The 24,660-nt window shown below is 49.0% G+C and overlaps 1 protein-coding gene across 1 annotated transcript in view; it reads left to right on the top strand.

The window, feature by feature from the left end:
* The first annotated feature begins 595 nt into the window (after positions 1-595).
* The window catches only part of GNAQ (G protein subunit alpha q), a 220,151-nt gene continuing 196,086 nt past the window's right edge, over positions 596-24,660 (top strand). Inside the window, exon 1 of the mRNA XM_040988791.1 lies at positions 596-1,252. Within this exon, the coding sequence (XP_040844725.1) occupies positions 1,117-1,252 (136 nt within the window). The 5' untranslated portion in view covers positions 596-1,116. The remainder of the gene's footprint in view (positions 1,253-24,660) is intronic.

Below are 24,660 nucleotides of genomic sequence, written 5' to 3'. Positions count from 1 at the left end.
CGCAGGGAGCCGGGGCTGGTGGGCTGGGGAGGGAAGCGGAGGCCGCCATATTCCCGCTTCACCACGCCCGGGCGGCAGGCGGGCTGGCTGGCCGGTGGCCGGGCGCACAGGTTGGCGGGGCCCTGAACCGCGATCGCGGCCTCCAGCTCAGCCCGATTGGGGACATCTGCAGCCCGCCGAGTCCGGAGGGCGCAGGGCAGCCGGGAGCTCGCGGAGAGCAGAGAGGCCGGCCCAGGCGGGGAGCCGCACGGGCGAGGCGGGCGAGGCGCACCGGGAGGCGCGTCGCGCGGCCGCGAGCCCAGGGAAAGCCTTGCAGGAGGGGCCGGCCGGTCCCGCCTCCTGTCCCTCCTCCTCCTCCCTCTCCTCCCTCCCTCCCGGATCTGTGCTCCAGTTCAGAGAAAGAAGAAAATGTGTGTGTGTGGCGAGGGGGAGGGCGAGCACTGAGCAGCCGCTCGGCGCCTGGCAATCGGGGCCGGGGGTGGGCGTTGGGCGGAGGAGGCGGAGGAGCGCGCGGCGGCCGGGCCGGGCGAGCGGGGTCGGCGTGCTAGCCGGGCGGTGGGCGCGGGCAGGGCCGCGGGCGCCCGGGGAGCCTTGTCAGGCGGCGGCGAGGAGGATCGCGGGGCGCGCCGGGTGCGGGGAGCCGTCGGCAGCCGCCTGCCAGAAAGGGGACGTCCTCCCCCCCACCACCGGTGGATGTGCTATCGCCGCCGGGCGCAGAACGTAGGGGAGCCTCGGCGGCGGCGCGGGGGGCGAGGCGGGCTGCCCGTTCCCTGGCCAGGAGGCGCGGGCGTCTGAGCGAGGCCGGGCGCGGCGGCGGCCTTCCTTTGCGCGCCCCCCGCGCCAGCGCCCGCCTCCCGCGCCCGCCTCGCTCCTCCGGGCGGCGCAGGACGCCCGCAGCCTCCTCGATTTCCCCGACCCCGGCCCACCTGGTGACCCCGGCCCGTCGCCCCCGCGGCGCCTCCCGGAGCTCATCCCGGACGCGCGTGCAGGCGGTGGGGGCTCCGCGGCCAGCGCTGCCTCGGGGGGGAAGCGAGGGCGGGAGGGCGTGTGTGTGTGTGTGTGCGCGCGTGTGAGCAGGGGGTGCCGGCGGGGCTGCAGCGGAGTCACTTTGGAAGAATGACTCTGGAGTCCATCATGGCGTGCTGCCTGAGCGAGGAGGCCAAGGAAGCGCGGCGGATCAACGACGAGATCGAGCGGCAGCTCCGCAGGGACAAGCGGGACGCTCGCCGGGAGCTCAAGCTGCTGCTGCTGGGTGAGTAGGGCCGGGGCCGGCCGTGCGGGCCCTGCCCCCCTGGCCTCGGTGCCCCCCCCAGCCCCCTGGGGGCAGCCGCCCCTCGCCTCCTGGAGCCTTCGGGCGCGCCCCCGGCCGCCACCCGATCAGCTCGGGGCCGCGCGCGCGCACACACAGTTGCCCGCGCCCGTGCGCGCGGTGGAGGGGTCGGGGCTGGCGGGCTGGGTGCCTGGGCATGTAGCGTTTCGTGCCCCGGGGGGGGAGGGGGGCTGTGCCTTCTCTTGCGGTGCATCTGCTAAATGGCAGATCACTTGTGGCCAGAGGCGCGGGGCTGGGAAGGTGGGCAGAGGGTTTGAACTTGCAGCGCTGTGGCCGCCGCGCCCCCAGGGGTGGTGGAGGTGGGGGGCTGGTGTGTGTGTGGCCGGGAGGGTGTCCAACGGACCCGGGGTACAGGGTTGTGCGTGGATGTGTGGCGGGGCGGCGGCGGGGGTGGGGGGAGGCTGACGCGCCATATAGGTGTCCAGTGTAAATCCATTATGATTGCGTTCCGGGGTCCGGAGAAAATGGGGGACCCCACGGTAGGCAAGACTAGTGACTGGGATCTCTAGGGGGTGAAAATGAGAGGCCCAGTGGTCGGCCCTCCCCTGGAAGGGGCTGGAGTAGGGTGGGGGCGGGGATGGCGGTCGAGCCCAAGTGTGTCACACAAGTGCCACCAGGCCACCCAAGGGAGGGGCCCCAGAAGAGTTTATGGGGACCAGTGGCTGGAGGCAGGCGTGTTTCTCGGCTGCATCATTCCTTCCGGATTGAGGCCGGGGAGAGAAGGCAGCGTTGCTGGTGCGGTTGTCGGCAAGGCCAGCTATCTTTTGTTTAATGAGGCATCCCAGGTTTAGGCCTGAATTCACACTGGTTACTAGCGAAAACCAGCGTAACCTTCCAGTTACAGTCTCTGGGAAACACAGAGAAGCCTTTTGTTTGACGGCGTTTTCGATATCTTGGGGGATCTGGGTTACAAAGAAAAACGGGAAATGTGCAGCAGAAAACAATTTCCTTCTGATCTCGAAATAAATAAACCGACATTTCTGCTTTCCACACGAAGTTAGCAAGAAAATGCCGTTCCTCAGATAGGAATTCTATCCATGATTATCTCTGAGAGAATGTTCGGTATCGGGTCATCAAGGTTCGCAGGGGAGCCGGCGGGACAGAACTGGGAGCTTCTGTGGTTGGAAGAGCAGAGGGCTGTGTGGCCAGTCGCAGGCCTGAAGGGCGTCTGCGCTTCTGGATGTTTGCGTGTGCATAACAAGTATGCGTTGCTACGAGGAGAGGGTCTGGCTTCGAGGAGAGGGTATGGCATCTGGCTTGGGGCTAGAGCATTCCATCTGCCAGCCCAGGAACCGGTTGCCTTTGGGGCCTAGACTGGATCGCTTACAAGCAGGAACAAAATAAAAACGGCCTCACCCACGCAGTAGGGAAGGGTTAATTTCACATGCCCTACTGTGTGTCTTCTTCTGGAGGCCTGTTTAGATGGATGTGCACATGTTTTAAAGGAACAGAAGGCAGCGTGCTGGGTGCAAGAGGTGGGCTTACAGGGAATGAAGCCAGCAGGGGAGGGGAGAAAGAACTGCAATTGCAAAGTGAAGATCTCTTGGGAGAAAAAAAAAAAAACCCACTTTGGTTTTCTTCTCATTTTGTGCTGTGTCTAATGGTTGAACATATCCACTCTGGTGTTTTCACAACTGTCAGGATTGAGATGCAAATCAGGAGGACCGGGGAAGGTGTTTGAGTACACCATTAAAGGGAGAAAATCCGTGGTTGGGAGAGACGGGTTTGAGGAGCAGGGCTTTCTTTTTCCCTGCCGCCCTGTTTACAGCCTTTATCTTTGGCTGTGGATGGGGCGCGATGGTGTCTGCCATCAGCCCTGCTCGCCTGGAAGGTGGCGCCTCTGGGTTTCCCAGCACTTAGCCTGGGGGCTCGGCCCAAGGACCCAGGAGGGAAGCCTGCTTAGAGGGACGTTTACAGACTGTGTGCGTAGAGAATACACGGTGCCTTGCCAGCAGTGAACCTGCGGAGCATTTTCTGCGCTTCCCCCTCCCCCGTGGGGGCGGGGCACGACTGCAAGGTGCACCTTTCTGACAGCTTCCAAGGTGGTCAAGTGGGGCCGTCTCTTCCAGTTCAGGAAGCAGTAGGGTGAGGCTTCGTTCAGCCCACCTCATCCCCGAAGTTTATGGGCTGTTAGAAGCGGTGGAAAAATAACAAATTAATTTAGCATCTCCATTTGTGAAGGCTGCTTAGAAAGTGCCTGTCCAGGAGCGGGGTGCTCACACATCCTTAGGAATCACCACTTCCTGCTGTAGGCAGGTTGCTTTTGTGACTTACCTACGGCAACACTCACACTGCTTATTGTGGTCAAGTGCAGTGTGGCTAAGTGTAGGTTTGTGCCTGTGTGAGTGGTGTGTGGTTGAGTCCAGGAGGGCAATGAGGGCGGACTGGAGCCGGGCAGGATCCTGGGGAGGCATCTGTCAGAGGACGGCTCTGGGGTGCTGCTGTGCACTGAATTTTCCCGATCTTTCCTTCCTTTACACTGAGCCATACCCGGAGGAGGTTACAAAATGTGTTCTCACAGAGGATGTTTAAAGATCTGGTATGTTTAACTACTCAGAGGGAAAATCGCTTCCATATTGAAATGCCATAGAAAGTCATTTTCAAAGTCGGTTTCGGTGTAAGGCGTGTCAGGATTGGGTAGACTCTTGCATTGGGTTCATGTGGCCTTTTAAAATATATATTTATAATTGGGAGAAATGAAAGGAGAAACCGTATGTTTCACTGACTGGAAGAGAATATGACATTCTAACCCGGGCTGTTTGATTCATATCCAGCAGTTATGCCAGTGTCTCCCAAATCTGTGCCTAGGTGCTTGCCTGCTTTGATTTTGTTCTTTAAAAAAAAAAGTGAACCTTAAAAATCTCTGAGGCCTGAGGTCTGATTTTCTTTAAACTATTCAGCCTGAATTTACTTTTAATGTTTATTTTCTTTGGCACCTAAGGACAACTTGATATGCTGCATAGAAGTGCAAGGACATGCTTTTGTTATTTTAACTTCATTGATGTTTTTACATATTTTCTAGGTGAAAAGTATATTTAATTGACTAATATTCAGGAATTCACTAAGCTTTTCTCTCAGTAGTGCGTAGGGCACATACACCGTTTAGTATTAATTTGGCTTCAAGTCTGTGATGAGCTGTTCTCGACTCTTGGGTTCTAGATGTTCATTGTGAATTGCTTTCAGTTCCTAGAAGATCCCTTTTTTCCTATTAGCCTGCTGTTACTTTGTGGGTGTTTGAAGTTTTTTTCAGATCACTTGATGTAATCATCAAATAAGGCGATTGCGCAAATGTCTTTGGTTTGGATGGAAACAAAGTTTAGGTCCGCCTTAAAGGATGTGACCTGGGTCTTCTGACCTGACTTGCATGCCTGCTTGTAGCAGCTGGTTCTAAGTGTGGAGGTTGTGTCTGTTTTGTTCACCATTAACTCTCAGCCTGCAGTACAAGAGCGAGCTGCTACAGTGGCCTCGGCAGGCATTCCGTGAATGAAGAGTTTTATTTGTGACCGCACTGCTAGAAATGGTGATCAAATAGTAATGAATAAATTATGAGAGAGAGAGGTAATAGTTTTATCAGCAGCATATAAAATCACGATCTTTGGAAAATTGTGTGTGTCTGTTGGAGCCAATTGATTAGTGGTGCGTTTCAGGAGAGGAGGTGTTAATAGGAGCTGCTATGTCACACGGTTAAAGCCACGATGTTCTACACTTCTGTGCTCCGTACTCTGGGAATGGGAACGGTGTTGCTAAGTAGGAAGTTTAAAGGAAGAAAACCTGATTCTCATGTTTATTATATAGGGGATAGCTTAACCCGATCGTCTTTCTGCCATAGATTTTTTCATCCATGATACACTTAGTGGAATGAATTTTTGATATTCTCCTGCGTGCAGTTGATGACTACATAGGTTTTGGTGATTTATTTACGCACAGGAAAATCACAAAGGGTAAATACAGAACGTTAGCAATCGCAGCTGGAGCTTTGTTTTTTTTTTTTTTTTTTTTCTTTTTGTTTTTTTAACTAGGGGTTAATGTTTGTACCTAACATTGAACAGTTGAGATAGACAAGGGACCTGGAGGCCTGGGATGTTCAGACCAATCGAGACCCCCCCGAGGAGAGTTCACTGATGCCCACCTGGTTAAAAGCACCATTCACTCTGCTGGTCAGTCCACAGAGTCCCCCGCGGGAAGGTGTGGAGTGTGTGTGTGGGTGACTGGAATTGTCTCAGGAGCGTTTTCCTAGTAGCTGTAGCAGCATCATCTTGGAAAGATGGAGCCGTGGTTGCTAAGGCGTTGGTTTTATTTTTTGTGACTCTGTGCCTCCAAGTGGTGAATTGTTTTTAAATATCAGGATTTATTTGAATGCATTCCTTCTTTCCTTTCTTTTGGCCCCCCTCCCCTTTGGAGCACAGTCATTACAGTTTACAGATGAAGAATGAAATAGGAACATCCCTCAGAAAACTGGCTGCAGCCCAGCGTGGGTAGCCTTCCGTGTGTGGCCCTCCGAGGGAGAGCTGAGCTCTGCGGCTGCCTGGCCCGGCTGCCACGTGACGGTCAGTCCTGCCCTGCACTCATTTCTTCCACCCCTACTTTACAGTTAACTCTGCGTGTGTCTGCTCAGATGTTTGTAGGTGAGTTTGGAAAGGAGAACCAGGAGGATATCTTAAAAAGTCATTTTGTGTTTTGACAGATTCGATAGCTGCCTTTTTATTGAAAGAAAAAAGTTTCACTTTTCAAAGCGGAGGCTGAGGTTCAGTTTTTCAGAAGTTCCGATTAAGTACAATTGGTATTACAAATGCGATCGGAAGGGCCTGAAATGGCTCTGGGAGTGACTGGGGCTGCGTGTGATGCCACGGCTGAGAAGGCTAGGAGCTTTGCTTTCTGGTACAGGCCCATGTTTCCAGCATTCTAGGACTGTTTCCTCTAGGGACACTGATTAGTGGAAATGTTGATTGAGTGACTTTTAGAGGACAAGCAGAGATCTTGGAGGGAATGCCTTGGAAGAGAGAGGAGCCATTTTGAGAAGGTTAGGGTAGGTTTCTCCCGCTTCCTGGACACTCAGTGCATTGGATTCAAGGAAATACAGGTATTGATGGCGGAACATTTCCTGGTTGAAACGGGGTGATGTAATTCAGGGAGGCTTTTGTGATGGCTTTTAAGTGATGTTAAGATCTCTGCAGAATTCATCGGAGGAAAGTGTGAAGTAGCAGTTGAAGGTGAAATATGTGCTTGTTAATTAAATCCATGGCAGCAACTGCCTATAGTCCACAGTGAACATGGACTCTCTTGTTCTGCGAGTGGAGTCACTTGGAGGAAAGACCTATTCTCAGACTCAAAACGCGATGGTGTGTGAACAGCTGTTACTAATGAAATGATCCAATGAAGTAGTAAGTCCTAGGTGATTTGGGATCTGGGCTTTCCGAACTAAGTACCCTGTGTGGCAGTGCCCCAGACCCCCAAGTGAGCTTGTCATGGAGTGCCGTGGTTAATCTGTGGACCTAGGCATTCTTTCTCAAATCAGCATGGAATATTTTGTTAGAAGCCTTCATGGTTATTTTTTATTGTATTTCTAGATGTTTATTTATTTATTTGAAAGGCAGAATAACAACGTGAGATCTTCTGCCTACTGGTTCGCTTCCCAAGTGCTCCAACAGCCAATGTTGGGCCAGGCTGAAGCCAGGAGACTGGGACGCAATTCTGGCCTCCCTTTGTGTGGGAGTGCTCGAGCCCTCGGGTGCTGTGTGCTAGAGTGTATGTTAGTACTATGCCGGATCGGAAGTGCTGAGGCTCACCCCAGCACTCTGGTCTCATGACATGCATGTCCTGTGTGTCAGCTTAACCTGCTGTGCCACCATTGAATTTTACAGAACAAAGTTAGGATTATTTGCAAGTAAAATTATGAAGATAGTCAAGACACATTTGTCAGTTATTGAAATTATTGAAAAGCAAACATTTCTTCAAAAGAAAAACTTCTTAAAAAAAAAGATTTAGTTGCTTTTGTTAGAAAGTAAGATTTTACTGAGGGAAAGAGAAACAAAGAGAAAGATGTTCTGTCTGCTGGTTCATTGCCCAAGTAGCCACAATGGCTGGAGCTGAGCTGATCCGAAACCAGGAACCAGGAACTTTTTCTGGGTCTCCCACACGAGTGCAGGGTTCCAAGGCTTTGGGCCCTCCTCTACTGCTTTCCCAGGCCACAAGCAGGGAACTGGATGGGAAGTGGAGCAGCCAGGATCCGAGCCAGTGCCAATATGGGATCCTAGTGCACGCAAGGTGAGGACTAGGCTGCCACACTGGGCCCCTCCAAAATTTTTTTTAAACTAAGTGTACCTTACTAAGGAGCAGGCATACAGTATGCTGGCCAAATGAGCAAGTATTAAGCACCTACTCTGTGCGGAATACCGTGGAACGTGTGACACGACTTAATTGCCAACAGGAAGCACAGTGGCCATTTGCACCTGTTGTTTTGTAGTGGCTGCCATTGTCCTGACCTAGCCCTCTCACTTTGTTTTTTACTGGCTTGCACTTTTCTGTTGCCTTGTCTTAAGAAGAACCCAAATCATGAAGCCTGGGGGCTGTTGTGGGTGCTTCCTGGGGTTTCCAGAATGAGGACAAAGATGATGAAGTTGAGAACTTGAATTCCTAAATTAATATGCATTATTTTCTTGGAGTGTGTATATCTTTTCTTTGTTTTCCTTTGCGGATGACAAATTATTTGTGATTGGTCACTTGCCCTGTGTTTGTAAATAAATAGGATGCTCCAGGATGGCAAAGATAGCGGTGCCTGCTTTCTGTCTTGACATGGCATGATGGCCAGCTCCGTTCACAGTGATTCTCTTTGTTGCCAGGGGTGTGCAGGAAGGGGTGCTGGGGCAGCTTGAATTCCCAGAGGAAAGTAGAGTCATTGGAGGAAGCGAAGTTGAACTTGTTGTTTTCTTCTTACGTTCTCCATTTCCCATTCCCCCTCGCCGTTCTGGGGGCCGCCCTGAAAGGCAGTGTTGTGGAGATGGAATGGCTTTGACTCCTTTGCTTGCCGGCCGTTCAGTCCCCAGTGAATCAGTGAGCAGGCAGCTCCGGTGTGAAGCTGTCTCCTACACAGGTCCTAAAGAGTTAATCCCCAGTCCTGAGCCAGCTGACTGCTTCAGAAACTCGCTGCCTGCTTCAAGGACGTGTGTGCCGTGTGTTGATCCACCTGTTAATGCAGAAGGACGGTGGGACTTTTTTGTTTTAATTCCTTTGCTGGATGAGGATACTGATGTTTGCAAACATGTAGTTCTAGAAGATGATAGTCTTGGGTGCTTTTTCCTTTGGAGAACTGAAACTGTGACTCCATTGCCTAGTCACTTTGTTAAAATCACTGTTACTTGGTAGGACGTCAAACTAGAATGGCTTTGGTTTTTAATGTACTCTTTTTTTTTTTTTTTAACTGCTTTTGTCTTTCCTTCTGCTGTAGACAGCAGGTTGATGGGTGGCCTTTCTGCTGCCACACTTGAATATTTGGTGGTGCCTGCAGCTGTCCGGCTGTCTACTTGTTGCTAACAGGAAAGGCGACAGTGAGCTCGCCACCCTGGGGGCCTTGGTCCAGCTGTTAGCTGCGGGTCTCCCGAGCCAGCTGGCCCTCGCATGCCATCAGTCCGTGCATCTTCGTCCTTTCTTCAACAGTGGTTGAGAGGTTTTTCTTAGACTTCTTTGTTCAGATTTTGAGAACTTTCAAGCTTGGTGCTTCTGTGAGACGTGGTGTGGCTGTGAGCTGGTGAGAGGGGAAGTCGGGGCTTGCATCACTGGAAGAAGGGGATTTGTGAATGTGGGTTTAGGAGATGATTTGCTTTTTTTTTTTTTTTTGCCATAGTCACTCTGGTCTGTAAAGCAAAATATGTTCTTGTTCCCGAACAAAATGTAAAATTCTCTTTCCTTTTCCAGCGGGCAGGGACTTCAGATTGGTGTGTGGTTACCAGTGGAGAGGCAGGGAGCCAGGGCTGGATGCCGCCTCGTGGCCGGCTGGCTTTCGGTGTGGGGTGCCGTCTGTCTGCAGCGAGGGAGGAAGGTGCAGTGGGCAGATGTGGAAGGACGGCACGCATTCCTTATCTCTGTTGTTAAAGAGCCTGGAGACCATCCCTTCTGAGTGTGGGGCACGGAGAGAGCCGAGGAGGGCTGCAGGAGCCTCTGCTTTGGCGGCACGTAGGCAGCCTGCGTGGGTTTAGGGAGCATGGAATGGGGTGGCCTGGCGTGCTTGTCAGGGGTAGATGCAGTGGTGCCATTTCGCCTTGGGTACTGGTTCTGAGGTCCTCCACACAGCAGACCTTCATTATGGTGTCAGTTCTTTTTGCAGACCGCCAGTGCAGCTTGTGTCCTAGAGAGATGGCCCATTTCCTGTGACTTGTTCTAATAATATAGGATGACTTGAATTCTCGCTGATAGTTTGCCCTTAAAAGAATGCCAGCATCCTTGAGTGCTTAACTCTCTTGCTTCTCTAGAGTTCTGGTGGTATATGTTTCTGATAAATCACACAGCAATTGAAAAAAAAAATCGGGAGACACATTGGTTTTGTGAATGCTTCTCTGCGGGGACAAACACCGCATGTGCCTTTTCTAACACGGTCAAGTATTTCTGCCCTACCTGCCTTGCTGTCTGTCCCCCGATCCCCATCCCACCCCTCCCTGAATGAACCTTTGGGCATTTTATATGTTTCCTTCTTTGGTAGAAATCTAGATTCAGCACATCAGATCTTAGATGAATTCCAGGGGCCCACTGGTATGTGCAGAGTTTCCCTGCTTGCCCTCTGCACCTTTGGCTACTTGGCTGCCTTCTGCCCCATCTCACCAGGCTCTGGACAAGGCGGTGGGCTTCCTTCTCCCTCTGGGGGGCGGATCATGGACCTTAGGAGGCATTACTGGGGGGCTCAGCCCTCTGCTGTCACCACCTGCAGACAGCTCCACCAGTCCTGGGGTGTTCCCCCTCTGGGAGGGCCATGGAACTTAGGAGGCATTGCTGGGGGGCTCAGCCCTCTGCTGTCACCCCCTGCAGGCAACCCCACCAGTCCTGGGGTGAGCTGAGTGCAGTGAGGAGGGCCTGTGAATGAGCCTCAGCGGGCCTGCCTGAGCTGCCCTTCCTGCAGCCTGGCCTGCCGCTGATAGCTGCTCTGTCTTCACAGGGAGTGCTATCAGAAGCCTCCTGTCGCATCAGCAGGGCTTGCTGGCTTCCTGCAGGAAGGGCGATAGCCTGGGATGTGCGGGGGTGGAGCCTGTGGGCACAGTGTCTAGTTGTACTATGCTCAGGCCTGAGTCTGCCCAGAGCCCATGGGCAGTGTCCTGTGCCTCCCTCCTCCTGCTTTTTCTCTTCAATGTGTTTGGGGCCTTGCTTTTCATTTGCCTCCAAGTCATCTCTTGGTGTTTGCCTCCAAGCCTAGCTCTGTCATTTTCCGTGACAACTGCCTGGCTGTGGGAGCCTGGGCACCTGGTTGGCCTCCTTCCCTCAGTGGAACACACAGCTAGTGGGAGGCCACTTGTTGTATGTGGAGCCAACAACCTCTCCAGATCCCTTCCTTGCCATGTCTTTTAAATTCATTAATCATCTCCCATAAAATTTCAATTATTCCCCCCTGCGTGGTTCTCCTAGGGAGAGACCTCCTAGGTAAGTTGGGAGCATCCCTCTCATTTGCCTCTCACACTCATCTCACCTCATTCACCTTCACTCCTCCTTATCCTCAATCTGCAAAACCTCCTGACTAGTAAGGTAAGCCTCCTATTACCATTACCCTCTTCCCTGGTAAACCTTGTTGTTTGGGACACTCAGAATCCCTCCATCGCATCCCATCACTCATCAGTTCAAATTCAGCTCAAAGACCCCACTCACTTCCCTGTCCAGGCTCAATAACCCCTGAAGAACCTTAGAGATCTCAAGCCTATTATCTCTGATCTTCTACAAAAGGGCCTCCTACACCCCACTCATTCCCCCTCTAACACTCCCATCTTGGCAGTAAAAAAAGCCCAATAGAACTTACAGACTTGTGTAAGACCTTCGAATCATTAACTCAATTGTTCTGCCCTTACGTCCTGTCTCATTTCTAACCTGTACACTCTATTGTCTACCATCCCTTCAGACATTACCCATTTCTCCGTCCTAGACCTCCTCGATGCCTTCTTCAGTATACATCTACATACCCAGACTCTCACTTCTCCACCCAACTAACCTGGACTGTCCTCCCACAAGATTTCTGGGACTCCCCTCACCTCTTTGTCCAAGCCCTTGCCAGGGATCTCTTTCCTCACCTGCGCTTTCTCTAAACCCATCCAGTAAGTGGATGACCTCCTCCTTTGCAGACCATCACTACAACATCACAAAAGTGATACTGCCCTTCTGTTAAACTCCCTAGCCCACTGGGGTTACAGAGTTTCACCCTCTGAAGTTCAGGTGTCCATGCCACAGGTCACCTACCTGGGACTCCTTATTCCCACCCAAAAACCCATTACCCTAGACAGAAAACACCTAATTTCATCTCTTCCTCTCACCTACCACCGAAGAACCAAATTCTCTCTCTCCTGGCAGTGATGGGCTCCCTCCACTCCTGGATTCCCAATTATTCTCTGCTGGCTCACCTCTTGTGTGATGCAACACGTGGCTCTCTCCTTAAACCCCTCCTAATCCCCATTGAGTCTCCACTTAAAAACCCCAACAAGTTGTTCTCCAGACTCCAGCACTCCATCCACCCGACATCACCAGCCGCTTCCTACTATGTGGTATTGAGAAGTCGGGCTTTGCTTTAGGAAGCTTGGGACACCAACTTGGACTCTCCTTCACTCTAGTCACTTACCTGTCAAAGAAACTAGATCCTGCTGTCCTGGGGTGGGTTCCCTATCTCCATAACCTGGCAGCAGCAGCAGCCCTCATCCAGGAATGCAAAAAATTTATCGTTGGCTCCGTAACAGCTATCTTACGCTTTCATCATCTTTCTGAACTACTTACCTGTAAGGGTCTCAGCCCGCCCCCTATTAGGCATTCTGACCCTCCAGGTCTCGCCAGTGGAGGACCCCACATTAACCTTTCAGAGCTGTCCTCTTAACCCTTCAACCCTACTCCCCCTCCCCACTCAGGTCAATGCCCCAGATCCCAACCGCTCATGCGTAGAAACCCTAGAAAGAATTAGTGCCCTGGTGTTCCTGTATCAATGATGAAGCTCTTCCTGCTGGTGACCCAAAGCTGGCTCACTGCCGGAAGCTCCTTTTTTCATGAAGGCCTACAAAAGGTGGCTATGCCATTACCACCACTGACACTGTGGTCGAGACCATCCCCCTTTCCTGTAAGTACCACAAACTGGCAAGCTGAACTAATGGCGTTAAGCAGAGCCTTCTGCCCAGCTCAGGGACAAACCTTTAGTGTCTACACTGATTCCAGATAGGCCTTCCACATTCTACTCTCCCACTCAGCCATCTGGAAAGAGAGGGGGCGTTTTATAACACAAGGACCTCAATTGCCAAAGCCTCCTTTATCCCTGACTTTAATGAGGCCTCCTGCTTCCCCTAAGCCATTGGTGTTATTCATTGTGGAGCCCACCAGACGATTCTTCCCTAAGTCTCAGAGGGAAATAACCTGGCCGATACAGCGGCCTGGGAGGTAAACCTAGAAATGACCACTGCCCCAGTTACATCGCATGCCTTCCCCATTCTCACCTGCTTCTGTCTGGCTCTTCTTGTCCTTCTTCCACCAGTCTTGACCCATCGGCAACAAACCCCAATGCTCCGACAGTCCACCAAACTCTCATACCTACACAACGACCTCTTCCATCTCCATAGCTCTGCCCTGATTCACTATATCCAGACCTTCCCTGCAACTTTCGGCTGAAGACCTTTCCTTCCCTAAGTCCCTCTTAGTAACATGCTCCACTTGCCAAAAAACTAACCCCACCTCTAACCTTCATCCTCCTGTCTTCCCCACACACCAACCCATGGGACACATTGCTGCCACTGACTGGCAGGGGGATTTCACCCACATGGCAACAGTGAAAAGGTTTAAATACCTTTTGACACCTTCTTAGGATGGTAGAAGCTTTGCCCACCACCAACAAAATGGCAGAGATGGTGGCAACTCCCCTGCTAAAGGAAATCATGACTTGCTTTGGCCTGCCCTCCTCCATTCAGTCTGACAACGGACCTGAGTTCACCTCCCAAGTGACCCAATTTATCTGCTGTGCTTTGAGCATCCTGTGGCACTTTCACATTCTGTCCTGCCCCAAATCCTCTGGAGAGATCGAGCGGACCAATAGAACTCTCAGAACTCTCCTTACCAAAGTTACCCTGGCACTCCATCTAGACTGGGTAGCCCTATTGCCCCCTGTCCTCCTGTGGCTGAGAGCTCTCCCTGAAAAACAACTTCTTGCACCGCCTTTTGAGCTTATGTGTGGCTGATCCCTCCATATTCCCCTTTTAAATTACCTACGACATTGTCACTGGTTGTATGCAGTCCCAACTTCCTTCACCTCAACCCCTCTGCTCCTCTCTACAACCTGGAGGCCCAGTTCTCTACCTTTGATGCCCCCTTCACCTCTTGTGCCCAAATGGCAAGGCCCTGTTAGAGTCACACTGACCACTCCTGTGGCCACCAAAGTTGAAGGTCTACCCGATTGGACCGACAATTCCTGCCTGAAGTTTTCTACTCCACCTCCAGATACATCCGTGTTTGCCTGATGACCACAGAAACACCGGCGGAGGCTGTTCATCAAGCTTTGTTATTTACTAACAAAGTCCCTTTCCCAAGACCCCCCAGGGAAGATTTAGCATGAAGTGTTTGTGTCCCTGTCTTCTTCTATCACTGTGCCTCCACCCAGACCCCTTTTTTTTCCTTTGGCTTTTGTTGAAGCCGGACGAATAGGCCATGATAGAGGCATCTGTAGAGTGGCTATGCAGAGTTTTCATACTTTCGTTAGCTTGCTTGAAACTATGTGTGGTGCTGAGACCTCTGTCCTTGGTACACCAGGATTAGAGAGACTTGAAGCAAGTGATTTCCTGAGTTCTTCCTTGGCTTCCTGGGGCGGAAGGGGTGTGGTGACGGTAGGCTGACAGAGCACTGTGCCTCCCTGGACTCCTCCTTTCTTCCTGCTCCATGTTCCTCTTCTCTTGATCTTGTCAGCATTAGGTTTCTGTACCTGGGATCTCACTTGGACAGGAGAAAGGGCGGCTGCTCCCAGGGCAGGTAGAGGAATGGGGTGTCCTCAGGCTTGGCAGGGCCCCAGAGTGCGAGTGCAAGGAAGGGTGGTGTGCTTGGGCCTGCACCAGACTCCGGAGGGAAGGACATGGGTCCGGGAGCTGTGCTTGAGCCCTGGGCCGCCATCCTGTCAGCAAGAGCCAAGCCAGCGCACCGCCCAAGCATGTGGCTTCATGCACACAGTCACATCCACTGGGCCCTTCCTGTCCCTGACATTGGGTCATGTAGAAGCATAGACTAAAGGCAGGAATAATCTGTGAGATGCCATGTCCCTGCGGGTCCCAGCCCCAAGAACTCTTGTGGTGCAGTATGCTGAGAAGCAATTAGATGTCAAAAGGAAGCTTTGCGTCCTGGCTCCTCATCCATGTTTTATCTGTGTATCTATTTTTTTTTTTTTAACCATTTACTGTTCCAGGTGCTAGAAGGGCATCCTTCCTCTTTTAGAAAGTCTGCTAATCTGATGGTAGGTTACCAGCCTCTGCCTCGAGACATCCTTGTCCAGGAAATTGGCTTTCCCCTGGCTTGCTTCTGCAGTGGAGTGCCTTCCAGGTGCCCGAGGCAACGGGGAGATAAGCTGCAGTGAGGTATGCTTGCCAGTCTTCCTCAGGGAGGGGCGTGTCATTCATGTGGCAAGAACTGCAGTTTTTAGCCAAGGAAAAGTGCTTCTCAACTGGATGCGTTTTCCTGGGTTCCCCTCATGTTTTGGGCCATCACAACCGAACAGAGGGGGTAGACTTTTTTCTAAGATTTATATATATTTTTTTAGCTTGAAAGACTGAGCCTTGGGTGGGGACATTCCCATCTGCTGCTCGCTCCCTACACGCTGTGACTACTAGGGCTGGGGCCAGCTGGGCTGGGGGACTGGCTGCCATTAAGCTACTGGAGCTGTTACCTGCTGCCCCTCAAGGTATACCTGGACAGAACACTGAAGTCAGCAGGGCCAGGACTCAAACCCAGACACTCCAGTATGGACACAGGCATTCCACGCAGTTGTTTTTTTTTTTTTTTTAAAGGATGTATTCATTTTTATTCAAAAGTCACACGTACAGAGAGTAGAAGAGACAAAAAGGTCTTCCATCTGCTGGTTCACTCACCAAGTGGCCACAATGGCTGGAGCTAACTAAACTTTATCTGAAGCCAGGAGCTGCTTCCGGGTCTCCCATGCAGGTGCAGGGTCCCAAGGCTTTGTGCTGTTCTGGACTGCTTTCCCAGACCGCAAGCGGGGAGCTGGATGGGAAGTAGGGCCACCAGGATTAGAACCAGCGCCCATATGGATCCTGGTGGTTGCAAGGTGAGGATTTAGCCACTAGGCTTTGCGCTGGGCCCTCCCAGCAGTTTCTTACCTGCTAAGCTGAACACCTACCTCCTCTAAGATTTCTTTTAAAGGTCTCTAAAGCCCATTTCTAATTATAACCAACATGCAGGATACTGGCTACGTTTGTCCACAATCACATTGACTTAAAAGGATTCCTTGATTCAAAATGCGAACAAACATATTTTGAATAGTTTGGGATAATTTGAGAGAGTAACTGGGAATCACAGGAATCAAGAGATACTTGAAATCAGCATTTGTTCTGATTGGCAATCATTTCCAAATGGTCCACGAATTAATGAGTTGCCATGCAGTGGCTCCTTTTCTGGCCAGGCTTGGTTCTGACATGGAGCCTGCTGCTGGGAGGTCCTAGCTGCAGTCAACGCAGTAACGGATGGTGTGTCCCCTGAACATGCCGTTCAAAGTTGGGGATGCTAAGGACGCCAGAAATCTCTGAAGGTTTGGAGCAAATGCTGCTCCTGTCCTACTAATGGGTTCCAGTATGTTCTGATAATGGGCCTTTCCTTATCTGTGCAATGTCTGGTGATGTCACAGGGCCTCATCAGATCTTTCTGGAGAAATCGCAACCGTAAACATGTTTTCATGAAGTCACCAGCTCTGTCCTCAGAGGGCACAGGGCCCAAGATTTCTCTGCCACGCCAGGCTTAGTATGAGAAGAGAGAATCTCCTGGAGGGGTGTTCTAAATCCTGACTATGAAAGGCTACTCAATTTCTAAGCTGTTGTGTGTCCAGTTCTGAGTCATGGGGGTTATATATGTATATATATATATTTTTTTGTTTGTTTGTTTGTTTTTCTATTTAACACTTACATATCTCAAAGCAGTGTGTTGTAGTTTGTGTTCATTTGAGTCTTATTCTTTTTTTTGAAATGAAATGGAAAGATTACTTGAGATCAATTCTGTGATGGTATGATTGTTTTTAAAATAGCTAAGAAAAAGCCTTTATAATGAGCAAATTACTGTATTTCATGGAGTCCAAGTTTGAATCAAGAAGAAATGTTTATTTTCTTCCACTTCAGAATTCTTTTGCATTCCTAAGAAATTTGTTGTTTCATGTTAGCCTTTGAAAGAATTACATCTCGGTCTGTTTATTTACGTTATTTTGCTTGTCCAGCAGTGATTGTGAAAATCTACAAACACTGCAGTAGTTTTTTTTTTTTTTTTTTGTACAAAGTTTGGTTTAAAAAATTTTTCAAATGTATCCATATCCAAAATAGACTATTTTTTGATACATTCTGCACTATCCTGCTTTACTTTGTTTGTTTTTTTTTTTTTACTTTGTTTCTTATGTTAGTGTAACTGTGGCTGATGTAGCATTATGGTGTAGGTCTCTGGCTCCTGAGGCTTCATATTAATATTTAGACATCTATCAAACATCTTGTTGAATTGTAAGTATTAATTTGGTTTTCCTGTTTGTTTGTGTTGTTAAGGTTTCTCCCGTGGTTCCATTTAAAAAATACTCTTGTGATGAAGTTCTTGATATGAAAAAATTTGCTTATTCCAAAGACAGGGAATTCTTATCCATTGTTTCACTACTTAAAAGCTTGCAGAAGCTGGTGGTGGACTAACGCAGGAGTTGGGAGTCAGGAACTCAATGTAGATCTTCCATGTGCGTGGTAAGGACCCAACCAGTTCAGCCATTTCCTTCTGTCTCTCAGGGTCTGCATTAGTAGGAAGCTGGAGCCAGGAGCCAGGAACCAGGAGCACTGAGCCAAGGGGCCAGGGACCAGGAGCCAGGGAAGAGCCAGGGTAGAGCCAGGAGCCAGGAGCCAGGAGCCAGGGTAGAGCCAGGGTAGAGCCAGGAGCCAGGAATCCTGCACGGGTATTCTGATGGGAGTGTCTTAACTGCTGGGTTAGAAGCATACCCCCAGAGATACCTCATTTACGACACAGCACATGCTTTTATTAGAGTAGATTCATAGAAAATTTATTTCTAGGTCAAAGGATATGAAAAATTATATGTCTCCTAGTTATACCCACTCAAAACATTCTGAAGTGAGAGTATCCAATTTACAAATTCATGAGCAATATTATGAGAAAATCAGTAAGTTAGTAGGCAAAAAATTGGTACTTTTCAAATGTGCACTTGGACTACTAGTGAGAGTGATCGTTTTCCCATATGTTTGTTTTTAGTTCATTTTCTTATTTTCTGAGATATCTCTTCATTTCCTTTTCCTGTTTATGAGCTCCAAACATACAAATGAAAGTCACTTTTTGTCATGTTTATCGAAAATAATCTAACCTCAGTCTGTTGTTTTCCTTTGTTTTCTATTAAAACAGACATTCTAAATTATTATCAAGACAAGCCTATTGAACTTTTGCTATTCTATTATAGAATAAAGATCTTAATTTTTTAAAGATTTATTTATTTTTATTACAAAGTCAGATATGCAGAGAGGAGGAGGAGAGACAGAGAGGATGATTCATTCCCCAAGTGAGTGCAACAGCTGATGCTATGCTGATCTGAAGCCAGGATCCAGGAACTTCTTCCGGGTCTCCTACCCATGGTGCAGGGTCCCAAAGCTTTGGGCTGTCCTCCACTGCTTTCCCAGGCCAGAAGCAGGGAGCTGGATGGGAAGTAGAGCTGCCGGGATTGGAACCGGCGCCTCTATCGGATGCTGGGGTGTTTGAGGCGAGGACTTTAACTGCTAGGCCATACCGCTGGGTCAAGATCTTAGTCTTCTTTTTTTTTTTTAAAGATTTATTTTTATTATTTTATCATTCGAAAGGCGGATATACAGAGAGGAGAGACAGAGAGAAAGATCTTCCGTCCGATGATTCACTCCCCAAGTGAGCACAACGGCCAATGCTATGCCAATCCAAAGCCAGGAGCCTCTTCCGGGTCTCCCACGCGGGTGCAGGGTCCCAAAGCTTTGGGCCGTCCTCGACTGCTTTCCCAGGCCACAGGCAGGGAGCTGGAAGGGAAGCGGGGCTGCCGAGATAGAACCGGCGCCCATATGGGATCCCGGGCGTGCAAGGCGAGGACCCTTAACCACTGCGCCACCGCGCCAGGCCCAAGATCTTAATCTTCTTAAGATGTTCTTTAGAGCCAGATTTGTTACCATGGTTCTAGGCAAAAAAAAAAAAAAAAGAATGTTGTTTGTTGCACATTGCTGTTGTGTAGTTCTTTGGTCATGAAAATAACATGCAGAGCCCGACATGGTAGCCTAGCAGTTAAAGTCCTCACCTTTTTGTCCCATGCACACATAAGATATGCATGTGTTTACATATAATAAAAGCATAAATGTTACTTGTGGCTGACATCCTTGTTTATATTATGTGTGAAAGTACTGAGGAATTATATTGCTGTTTCCCATCACTCTGGTGTTTATGACAATTTCTCCTATTTCTAGAAATTTGCTTTATATTATTAAGTATTCTGTTTTGAGGTATAATGAAAAATGCCCATGAGAACTAAACTTTCATGCTTGTCCCTTTTTGTTTTCATGTCAGTTGATGCTATTGTACTTAAATCCAACCTTTTTGGATGTGAATATTCTTTTATTTCCACTTGGCACCTCTCTCCTATTTTCAACTATTTTTTAAAAATTTTATTGATTTTTGTTGGAAAGTCAGATATACAGAGAGACAGAGAGGAAGATCCTCAATCAGATGATTCACTCCTCAGTGGCCACAACGGCTGGAGCTGAGCCAGGAGCCAGGAGCTTCTTCCAGGTCTCCCATGCAGGTGCAGGGTCCTAAGGCTATGGGCTGTACTGGACTGCAGGGAGCTGGATGGGAAGCAGGGCTGTTGGGATTAGAACCGGCACCCAAATGGGATCTTGGGCCTACAAGGCAAGGAGTTTAGCTGCTAGGCTACTGTTCTGGGCCCTCAAGTACTCTTGCCGCTCAGTTTGTTTTTTCTTGTTTTTAACTTCAGCCTGAGCTCCTTCCCTAAGTGAGTTGGTGCGTTTATCCTACGTAGACGTGTTGCTGTGTATTAGATATTTACATGTGTGAGGAATTTTTTTTACCTCTGAATTTCATCTTCTGATTTTTTTGTTGTTGTTGCTATTTTGTCTTGTTTTGAACTATCTTCCCCAACCTGGCACCCCCCTAATCTCCTCCCTTGTTCTGTGTGGTATTTGGTTTCTGTTGAATCTGTTGCACGTTCTACATTTGAAAAGTGTATACTCTGCTGTAAAGTTTATTCTTGTCAGTTTATAGACCTTTCAGCAGCAGTATTCAGGTTTTTTTTTTTAAGATTTTTTTTTTTTTAAATTTGAAAGGCAGAGTTAGAAAGTGAGGGGGATAGGAGAGAGTAAGAGTAGAGAGAGATTTTCTATGTGTCCGTTCACTCCTGAGATGACCCAAAGGCTAGGGCTGGGCCAGTCCGAAGGCAGGAGCCAGAAGCTTTTCCAGGTCTTCCTCATGGATGCAGGAACCCTCTGCTGATTCCCCCAGGCCGTTAGCTGGGAGCCAAAATGAGAGTAAAGTAGCCAAGACTTGAACCAACGCCTGCATGAGATGGCAGTGTGCTAGCTGGCTGCTTAACAGTCTGTGCCTCTGCTGCCTCAAGTTGTATTTCTTAGTTTGTCAGCTGCAGAGACCAATCCATGTTTATTCTTTCCCCCCCGTCCACAGTGGAGAGAATTGTTGGCCTTTACTAAGTGTTGGCAAACTTCTTATGTGGGGGGGCGAGGCGTTGTAGCTTAGAGTTGAAGATACTAAGACACCTGCCTCCCACGTGGTTTTACCTGTGTCTGACTCCCAGCCGCAGTGCGTTCCTCCAGGTTGCTGCTAGTGCAAAGCTGGGAGGCAGCAGTGTTGGCTCAGGTGATTGGCTCCCTGCATCCTTCATGGGAGACCTGGGCTGTGTATCGGGTTTGCTTGTTGACCGCAGCTGGGGAGTGAACCAGTGGAGTGGATGTCTGCTTTCTTTGTCCATCTCGGTGCCTTTGAAAAACAATGATAACAGCAACAACCAAATGGCAAGTGTTTTTGGCTTTTAGGCCGTATGGTTTTGTTGCAGCTACTCAACTCTGCCCTAGGCACCTTGCCACTGCAAGTGTACAGCCATGCCCACATAAACTGTGATTTGCAAAAACAGGCCTCAGGCCAGTTTTGGCACTCTGTAATCTACCAATCCTTGATCTATATTGATCCCATTCTCTTGTTATTTTATTAATGTGTTGAAATTTTTTTTTTTTTTTTTTGCTATTCTAGATGAATTGGCAGTACCATACTTAAAGAATACTTCTCTGTTAGTGGTTGAAAATAACAACCACATTTTAACAACACATTTTAACAATCACATTTAACATAAAGCATATGTGTTTTATGTTACTTAGCTGTCTTCTCAGACAATACTGAATGTATCAAATAGTGAATATTTTAAGAAGAATTTAAAGTTACCAGTGGTTGAGGTCATTTTCTGAACTCTTCATGGTTTATTGATGCTTACTGAAATGCTAAACATAAACTAAACTTCTGTTAGTTTGCATAGCAAAGCGGTGCTTCTGTCAGGTGGCATGGAAGACGGATGTGGGTGTTCAAGATCATTTCCATGTTTGTAATTCTAATCCATATCTCCTCTCTTCTGCTCTTCCCCTGATTATACCAACCTACTCCATTTTTTAAAATTTTAAAGCAGATTTATATGTATTTGGAAGATAGAATTAAAGAGAGAAGAAGAAACACACAGAGAGATCCTCTCTGTGCTATTCACTTGCCAAATGGCTACAGTGGTTGGAGCTGGGCCATTGCGAAGCCATGAGCTTCATCTGGGTCTCCCTCCTGGGTGCAAGGACTTGAGCCATGCTCTGCTGCTTTTCCACACCATCAGAGGGAGCTGGATCAGGAGTGGAGCAGCCGGGACCCAAAGCCTTGCCTATGTAGGAAGCTGGAACCACAGAGGGAGAAATAGAAAGGGGCAGGGAAGGGATTCGTGAGGGGGTGGAGAGAGGGAGAGATGGAGAAATCTTTCATCAACTGGTTCACTTCCCAGAAGCTGGAAGGAGCCAGGGTGAGTGGGCCAGGATGAAACCAGAAGCCAGGAACCCCAGGCAGGTCTCACGTGGATTGATGGGAGCCCAGGCAGCTGGGCGTTTGGCACCGCTTTCCCAGACACGGTTAGCAGGAAGCTGGAAGTGGCACAGCTAGTGCTTGAAGTGATATTCCAGCGCACGGTGCAGATGTCCCAAGCGATGGCTTCACTTGCTGCACCGCAACAGCAGCCTCTGAACATTCTTACCATGTTTACTTGCTGATTTTGCATGTTTGTTTCTATAACATGGAGCCTTAACTTTATCAGTTGCGCATCATTGCTTTATATTCTTTATTGTTTATCCTTGGGAAAATTATTCTTTCATCTCCAGGATTTTTCTCTGACATTTTAAGATTTTCTGTCTTATGGAAATTATTTTTCATTTTTAGGCAGATCAATCAGCTTGATTGGATTGTAGTTGTTTCCCTGCCAAAGCTGTTGAGTGTTTTGTGTGGGACTGTTTCCTTACCTGCAGCTGCTTTGGCAGTGTCAGGTATCCAAGCGTCAAGTGCTGGTAAATAATGAATGAATGAAGTACCTGCTACATCTTTTTGATGCTTTGAATTCGTTCTAAATTAACAATGTCACTTTCTTTGCGCTTCATTTCCTTTCTCAGTTCTGACAGTTTTCATCTTCTATTTTTTTCATATGCCAACGGCCCACATATTCTTACAGTATCTTCATATATGCTACAAAGCAATTATCAAATGTTTTCTTTTTTTTTTTTTCCTGGACTGAATATTCCAGAGCGTTCTCTTTGTTTGCCTTTTGTATGTTCTGTGCCTTGTCTTCATTGCTTAGGAAGATTCCACTCTTTGCTGGCTTTTCTGTTTGTCCAAAAATAGTGTGAGTAGAATCCCACTGGCTTCCTTTCCTGTTTGTCTTGAGTCTGTTTCTCTTTCCCTTAGCACTTGAGCTGGTGGGTTGGAACATGATGGTTTGTGCTCTTAGACGCAGAGAGAGAGTCCTGCATCTTTCCTCCTTCTCCTGGGCCTGGATCTGGCCAAAAACCAGGCACTGGGACTCAGTCCATGTGTGCCATGTGTGTGGCGGGGGCCTAAGCCACTTACCTGTTACCTGCAGGTTCCCAGGGCGTGCATGAGCAGGAACTGAACGTAGGTTTAGGAGTTAAACCCGAAGACCAGGATACAGGATGTGGGTATCGCAACTCAGTGCCTGGTGACCAGGCCAAACACCCAACACTGCATTCTGCTCTAACTATTCCAAGCAGAGCAATAGAGGGAATATACGGCAGTGCTGCTTCAGTCTATGAGCTTTTGCTTATTTTTCATTTTCCTCCGTCTTACAATTAATTCCACTTATTCCCCTCTTTTGAGTGAGCCAACTGTGTTTATCAGAAATTGTTCAGGGGGATGCCTCACTGTTTGGACATTTTTTTTTTTCTTTTGAAGATTTTGGAAAGGCGTACACCGCGCACACACACACACACACACACACACACACACACACACACACCCCAACAGAATTACTCCCTGATTCCTCCAACAGCGAAGGCTTGGAAAGCCAAAGCCAATAGCCTGGAATTCTGATTGGGACTCCCGCATGGATGGCAGGATGCCTGAGCCATCATTTGCTGCGTGCATTAGCAGGAAGCTGGATGGGAAGTGGAGCCGGGACTTGAACCTCAGTCTCCGATAAGGGATGCAGCCAACGCAAGCAACGTCCCAACTACTTGGCCCAATTCCTGTCTCTAGTTTGTGGGGGCAAAATTGTTTTTTTTTTTTTTCTGTTTAACTTTGGCAGTTCTCTGCTTTCCTAGTCCAGTAAACCAAGGTGAGCTTAATTTCAGACTTCAACCCTTCGATAATTTAAGTCAGGTCCAAGGAACACCTTGGGATGGTTTGTCTGTGTGGCTTCTTTTTCCTCTCCTTTGTGGCTAGAATGTGAGGAGCGTGAGTTCCAGTGAGATGTTGCAGTGCTTGAGGGTCCCGGGTGGTCTCCTCGTACCTCTGGCGTTTGGTTCTCTCAGTGTGTTCTGTCCGTCACTTATGTCAGTGCTGGTGGTTAGCCACCTTGCTGTCTCGAACTCACATCAAGTTTTCCTGTTACTTTGCTTCTCTTTTGTTTATTTTGAGGGGGTAGCAAGGAAGTTAAGGCTGTTGCTTTTAAGAGCATTTAGCCTTCTTTGCAGGAAGTCTGCTTTATGAATCTTGATGGCTATAATTAACACATGTGAAGCCTTTGGTACAGTTATAATTATAGAATCTTGGTTAAGAATGTGCTGTGAAGTCCACGCTCGAACCCCATACTTGACTTACACCCCCAATTTGTTGTGAGTCTGTTCTCCCTGTGCATTTGGGATTGGCAGTATTAAATCCCAGTTGAAATGAATTTTGTCCTCACTCATCAACGTTCGCTAGACAGCTTTTCTAGCTCTTCTCTTCGTAACTCTGTGAATCTCATTTCTGGGGGACGGTGGACGACTGGGGGTCACCTGCAGCTCTCGGGCCTCTTGACACTCCTGGACCTGCTTGCTTTCTTTTTTTTTTAAAGATTTATTTTATTTTTTTATTGGAAAGGCGGATATACAGAGAGGAGAGACAGAGAGGAAAATCCTCCGTCCGATGATTCACTCCCCAAGTGAGCTGCAGTGGTCGATGCTATGCTGATCCAAAGCCAGGAGCCTCTCCCGGGTCTCCCACGCGGGTGCAGGGTCCCAAACCCTCGGGCCGTCCTCAACTGCTTTCCCAGGCCACAAGCAGGGAGCTGGATGGGAAGAGGGGCTGCTGGGACTAGAACCGGCGCCCATATGGGATCCCGGGCGTGCAAGGCGAGGACCCCAACCACTTGCGCCACCGCGCCG

The sequence above is a fragment of the Ochotona curzoniae genome, unplaced genomic scaffold (genome assembly GCF_017591425.1).
Source record: "Ochotona curzoniae isolate NIBS_2020 unplaced genomic scaffold, NIBS_Ocur_1.0 contig_50, whole genome shotgun sequence".
NCBI lineage: Eukaryota > Metazoa > Chordata > Mammalia > Lagomorpha > Ochotonidae > Ochotona > Ochotona curzoniae.
The sequence above is the reverse complement of the archived record's forward strand: the minus strand, read 5'-3'. Positions and strand labels throughout refer to the sequence as shown.